This window comes from Centruroides sculpturatus, unplaced genomic scaffold, assembly GCF_000671375.1.
Source record: "Centruroides sculpturatus isolate CEXI.00-Female unplaced genomic scaffold, Cexi_2.0 scaffold4557, whole genome shotgun sequence".
NCBI classification, from domain to species: Eukaryota; Metazoa; Arthropoda; class Arachnida; order Scorpiones; family Buthidae; genus Centruroides; species Centruroides sculpturatus.
In genome coordinates this window covers 1-6,385 of record NW_019388645.1, presented here as the reverse complement: position 1 = coordinate 6,385, position 6,385 = coordinate 1, and the positions used below count along the sequence as shown (strand labels likewise).

The 6,385-nt window shown below is 27.6% G+C and overlaps 1 protein-coding gene across 1 annotated transcript; it reads left to right on the top strand.

Moving 5' to 3' along the window:
* Window positions 1-415: 415 nt before the first annotated feature.
* LOC111617023 (C-1-tetrahydrofolate synthase, cytoplasmic-like) lies at window positions 416-6,385 on the top strand (the record flags this gene model as incomplete). The annotated part of the gene is made up of 3 exons (XM_023358364.1): window positions 416-523; window positions 2,989-3,141; window positions 6,217-6,385. Coding segments are annotated over 3 exons (351 nt in total), but the record flags the coding sequence as incomplete, so codon positions are not given.

Genomic DNA, 6,385 nt, shown 5'->3' with positions numbered 1-6,385 from the left:
TAGAACTCTTAGCTCTATCTTCAGTTTTAAAATAACTTAGTTTCATATAAAATATTTAATCATATGAAAATAACAGATAATATACTTTATTCTTATGCTGTAGAATGACATATCTAGCTTACAATTGTTGGAGACTGAGGTTCAAACCTAATAGAATGGGCTATCTCTCTTCCATACTAATCAACCTTATTTTAGCCAAACCTGCCCATGATGGACAAGCATGTGGCTTGCTATACAACTTCATGTATGAGAAGTACTGGCATATTAATCAATTAGTGACATATATTTATAAATATATAACTATTTAAACAATTTCAATAGTTTTAAGCTACATATATATATATATATATATAATCATTTGATTCATTATTTTTTTGTATAATTTTTACATTTTAACAATGATTTATCTTAATAGCTTCCAATTGAAGATAAAATAGAAATTATTGCTAAAGAGATATATGGAGCAGATGGAATAGAGTTATTAGAAGAAGCAAAAATAAAAATTGACAGATACAAAAGACAAGTAAGTTACATAGAAGACAATAAGTTACAAGAAGAATATTATAAAAATGTATTTCCTGCTAATTTAGAAACATGCACTAAAACTCAAGTTCAAATTAATGGAATAACCTTTCAGATGAAAAATTGTAAAAAAGCAAACTTAAGTTTCTGCATTAAAAAACAAACTCTTAAAAATTTTAAGAGAATTTAATAATTTTAAATTGTGAAACTTTTATTAAGAAAATTTTACCTTTAATATATTTTTAGCTTGGAATTTTTCATGGAAGATATCTCAACTATCTTTTAAAATATATTAAAATTTAACAATTTCAAAAGCAGTAATTGATAACTTAAAACTCAGGAGATTATAATGGGTCAAATCTTTTCTTCCAGAAATTCTAAATTAAAAATTAGCATGAGATGACAGCTTAACTACCTACCTGTAGACAAATTACTTCGTATCTGATTATTAAATTAGTCCAATTGAAGTCTGATAATTTGGCAGATTGTCTAGCTTTGATTATAATGTTAAAATTCTAAAATGATTGTTGATTTGTAGTACTTGTCCTTAATTACTTATCACTTTTATTCACTTTAGACATTCTTATGAATTAGGACTTGTTATACTGAGGGAAGAGAAACTCACATTTTCCAATTAAATATATTTATTGTAATGTAATCTTGTCAAGAAGTCCTAATTCAAAAGAATGTCCAAAGTGGACAAAAGTATAATTCTGAAATGATTAATTCTAATCAAAGTATTTTTTTTCTGGATTAACCAGAAATTGATAATATTTAAAACAGAACTTTTTAGGCAGAAAGCTTTCAGAGTGCAGAAGTTTTCAAAGTACTATATTATGTGAAAGATTTTGTAACTACTACATACTAATTAAGTATTAAAATTATTAAATTTTTTTTTATATTAATATACAATTAAGACTATGTAAATGAGTCTTTCAATATCCTTTCTCACACTTTAGGAAAATAACAATCTTATGGCGGAATCAACTTTTTATTACAGGTGTGATGATAGGTGCAAAATGAGTTACAAAGATACGTTATAACATAAATATCTTTATTTCGCATACAAAAAAATCGATTCTTTGGAATGCCAGCTCCTCTCAGACCCAATACACACGTATATAACCTGAGCCATACAAATCTTGATATAACACATCGTTATTGACTCTATTATTGTGACACTACAAATTACCGAATATGATATATTTACAACAAATATACAACAAACTACAACTAAGTGCTTACAACTAAGTAAATCTAAGTAAGAATAGAGTAAGTAGACTGAAACAGGAAATTGAGTAGGAATAGAGGGTACCTAGTTATAGAGGAAAGTGGGTACCTAGTTTTCAATGGTGATCTTGGGGTGGTGAATTTCCAGAGCTTTTCTTCCTCGGGTCGATTGATGGTCCTTGTTCTTGTTTAATTTTCTTGAATGATGGTCTGGATATTTCAAAGATCTCTCTTGACTGAAGTTTTCAATATTATTTCTCAGGTCTTCTTTCATCTCTATATGCTCCCAAAATGCACTAGAGAGCACACTTCATCGGTCCGGTCCTATCAAAGTCCCCACCATGAATGACCACCAACTTAGCCCTCAGGGCATCATTCCTTTCTCTTGTTCTCAGGATTAGTTATCACCACCCAAGGAGAAAAAATTAAAGAAAGAACATTCTGGAAAGGATAGACAAAGAAACAAAGAAAGAAAGAAAACTATACAAAATTATTATAAATATACATACATACATACATACAACATGTCAGAATGCCACACAGGCTACTCATTCACCTCACTATGCAAAATGTTACAAAATTTCTTCCAACACTCGTTTGTATAGTCTTAATTATGTATTAATTTTACAATTATAGTCCTGACCATTTTATCAAATTCTTTTGATGTTAAATTTATATTCAAATTCTCTCACCATTTTTTTACAACTAGTATCATTAATTCAGATTATCAATATTCTTATTCTAATTTTAGAATTATTTATTATTATAAATAATGATTTGACAAAGGTACTATAATAAGCTATCAGTTTATTAATCATGGTTTGCATATAATTCAGAATCTCACAATATCATGGTTAGTAGAGGTTGGGGTATCATTTTCCATTTCTTATTCATGCTGGCCAACCCCATTAAAAATCAAACTTATCTGTAATAGCAAAATTTTGGCCATCTATATAATGTTAATGCCTTGCATTGATCAATTGATTATTTTAATTAAATAAAGAAAATCTTTTCAGAATCACCTTAAAAGCACCTCTTATATTCTGTCTGATATATTCATTTTTATCGGAATTTTTAAAAGATAATTATTGATGGTTAATTAATTAAGAAGTCTTCATCCATTTATAATGAAAATAAACTGTATTATTATAGTAATATTCCAATATTGAAGATAATATTTTACATATATGAATAAACACTTGAAAATGAATAAATATGCTGTTTTTTGATTTTAAGGGATTCAATGATTTTCCAATTTGCATGGCAAAGACTCATTTATCCTTATCTGATGATCCAAATGCTAAAGGTACACCAAAAGGGTTTGTTCTTCCCATACGAGACATCAGAGCGAGTGTCGGAGCAGGATTTTTATATCCATTAGTTGGTACAGTAAGTATAAAAACCAGTTTATGTATTGATATATTATATAAGAATTATTTGAAATTTGGAACCATGTTCAAAGTTCAAGAACTTAAGAAATTTTTATAAATTTCTTAAATACTTTTTATAAATTAAAAAAACTTCCTATCTAAATTTCAGTTTTTGTTTGTTATTCTTTTGAATTTTACAACTTTAATTATTTTAGATTTTCATATTTAAATTATTCTAATCATGACTGTTAATTTTAAGTTCTATTTTTAACTTTTTAATTTTGTTCCATTTAAAGACCTTTAAATGTAAATTATGTTAAATTCAACTATCAGTTATATTTTGTAATTGTTCAATGTTCTGCATAAAGAGTTTGTGATAGACTAGATAGATTTGAAAATGTTTCTTTTCAAATAAATCTATTGGTTTCCTCAACTTAGTAGTTTATTTGTTGAATTTTGAACATGGTGACAAATCTTTGATTAAAAAAAAAGTCATAATGTCAGACAAGTTATAATGGAGGAGGGCATATACCATTTGTAAGAGTAAATAACTCATATTTTTAAACCAATCCCAATTAAACAGAGTCACTCTCATGAGTACTTTTATAATATCTCTACCAAGGACTGTCATAGAATAAAGAAATTTATATGGTACAAATGTTTTACAAGTTCTCATCTCTAACAAAAGGAGAAACATATTTTTTGGATTAGGCCTAAACTAACACATGCTACAGAAAAAAATCAATTATATACTATTGCAAATGTTTGATTTTTAGAATATCTTCAGGAGGATATGGATGGAAGACTGTTAGCTATACAAGTGAGCTTGCAATAAAATAACAGAACATCTTAAATAAATAGCAGTAATTTAACACGAAAATGTTGAAAATGTTTTCATATTAAATTACTGTATTGCTTTTTAAAAACATTTTCAAAAGCAATAATTTTTAGCTGGATGAAAAACTTTTGAAAATGTTTTCAAAAGTTCTTCATCAGACTAAAAGGTTTTGAATCACAATGGAAAGGAATATAGATTCAAATCCAAAGTTTGAATATTACAAAATTTATGGAATGATCTGATTGGAGCTCATAATGTAAATTGATTATAATGTAACCAAGCCGTTAAGCCATGCTGAGATCAATTATTACATGTGACAAATCAAAATAAATTAAGATAAAGGCTCAACAGGGACTTTATTTTAATTATAGAGAAGCCAGGCATATATAACATAGGCATAACAGATAACAGGATTGGCAAAAGAGTAGAATACATAGGTGCATATATGCAAGAAATTGAGTTTGCCAAATGTTGCTTACATCAGATGGCAATTAGCTACAAAGATTAAACAACAGTATATGAAAAAAAGGTCACAAGACCAAACTATTGCAATTTTGTGTAGATCAGCTAAGAAATGGTGCATAGAAAATGATATAATGTGCCTATATTCTGATAAGAGTAGTTTACTTATCTTCAGGAGTGTGTGCGTATTCAAACAGAAGATACAGGACTATCTGCACATTACAGATTCTAAACAATTGAACAAAGATACTACTACATCATCATCATATACCATTGTGTTGTCAATGGCCCTTCTATCACTACTAGGTGTAACTATTATAAAAGATTGCAACCCCAAACAGCAGTGGAAACAGTATATTACTCAACAGTAAAGACTGCATCAAGATTTCCTACCAATCTTAGAGCAGCCTGAGTGTAGTATGTTAAACTCTTTAATGACTTCTTGCTGACTGTGGACTCCTACCACTAAAATAACAAGTTTATCCCTTCTTACTTACTGCCATGTTTTACCAGGAAAAGATTAAACAAAGATGAATAAAACTCTGTACTCTTCCAGACTTGTAGGACACTATGTATGTACATATATTTTTTCCCCTTAAATATATATCAGAAATTTTAAATATGAAATGGAAATTCCTGTATACTGTAGTAGTGTTTGTTACTAATCTTTTATAATGTATATGGGTTCACAGAATTTTTTTTTAATCAGTAGAATCATCATCTGTGTAGCTCATAAATTACCTCCTGTATGACCATGAAAATTTCAATTCAAATTTCACTTGTTTTAGATATAATTTATAAATTTTTAATACAAATCATTGAAGAGAAAAAAGATATAATCATGAATGCTTCATTTGAGTATCAAAATTAATGAAAAGAATTTAAAAAAAAAAAAATATATTAATTTGGATATATAAGTCATAAATTAAGTAATTATTTATAAAATAAAATATAGAAACACATTTTAACCTTTTATATTTTTTGTTATAAAATTATTGTATAGACTCCTAAGGAAATTTCAAGTTTAATTCTTACTGATATTTGTTGTATCTTCTCTTATTACTATGTTACCTTGGCAAGTTATGAAATGATACTCTGTAATAGAATACTTTTTCATATAATTTTCCAAATGATTTCCCCACATGACAAGTTATCTATCATTTTACGCTTTTAGAGTGGCATTTTCTTTTATCGTCTACTTATTGAATATTCCTACTTTAATTTACGTCGAACAAGTGCAAATTTTGTTTATTATTCTATCAGATAATTCAATTCTTTACTGAATTGAATTAGAGGAAAATAAAACCCCTCATTTTTTTTATTTTTTTTATTAGATGACCCGTAATAAAAATCTTTGCTTGTAGGATTGAATCTTCCATTAAAAATCTTGATAATTTATGAATGGTCTTTTCTGAGGACTGGCGCATTCCAATGTGGATTAAATTCCTAGAGTTGAAATTTTACTAGGATTTTAAGTTAGATATTGCCTGGATTTTAGGCTAGAGTATTATATATATACTACAGGATCTTGTTACATTTCTGAATGCCATATAAATTTCCAAAATTCATTGTCCTGTTTTTTTTGTTTTACAGTAAGGAATGAGAGATTATTTTCCATATACAAGATTCCAATCAGTTTTGGAAAATCATTTAATGCTTATTTTGTAATTAGGAAAGTTATTTATAATTGTTGATACTACTATGCATATGTAGCTAGAACTATTTCTAAGATTATCAGCTGATAAATTGTACATTAATCGTGTACATTAAATAATGTTTTAAAATCATTTCCAGATGAGTACCATGCCGGGATTGCCCATCAGACCCAGCTTTTACGATATCGATTTGAATATAGAAACCGAAGATGTGGAAGGTTTATTCTGAAAGGTATCAAGTTTACTAATTTGCACACAAATTAAATGGAGCAATTTTTGTTTGCATGTGTTTGTAAAAAAATAATTAA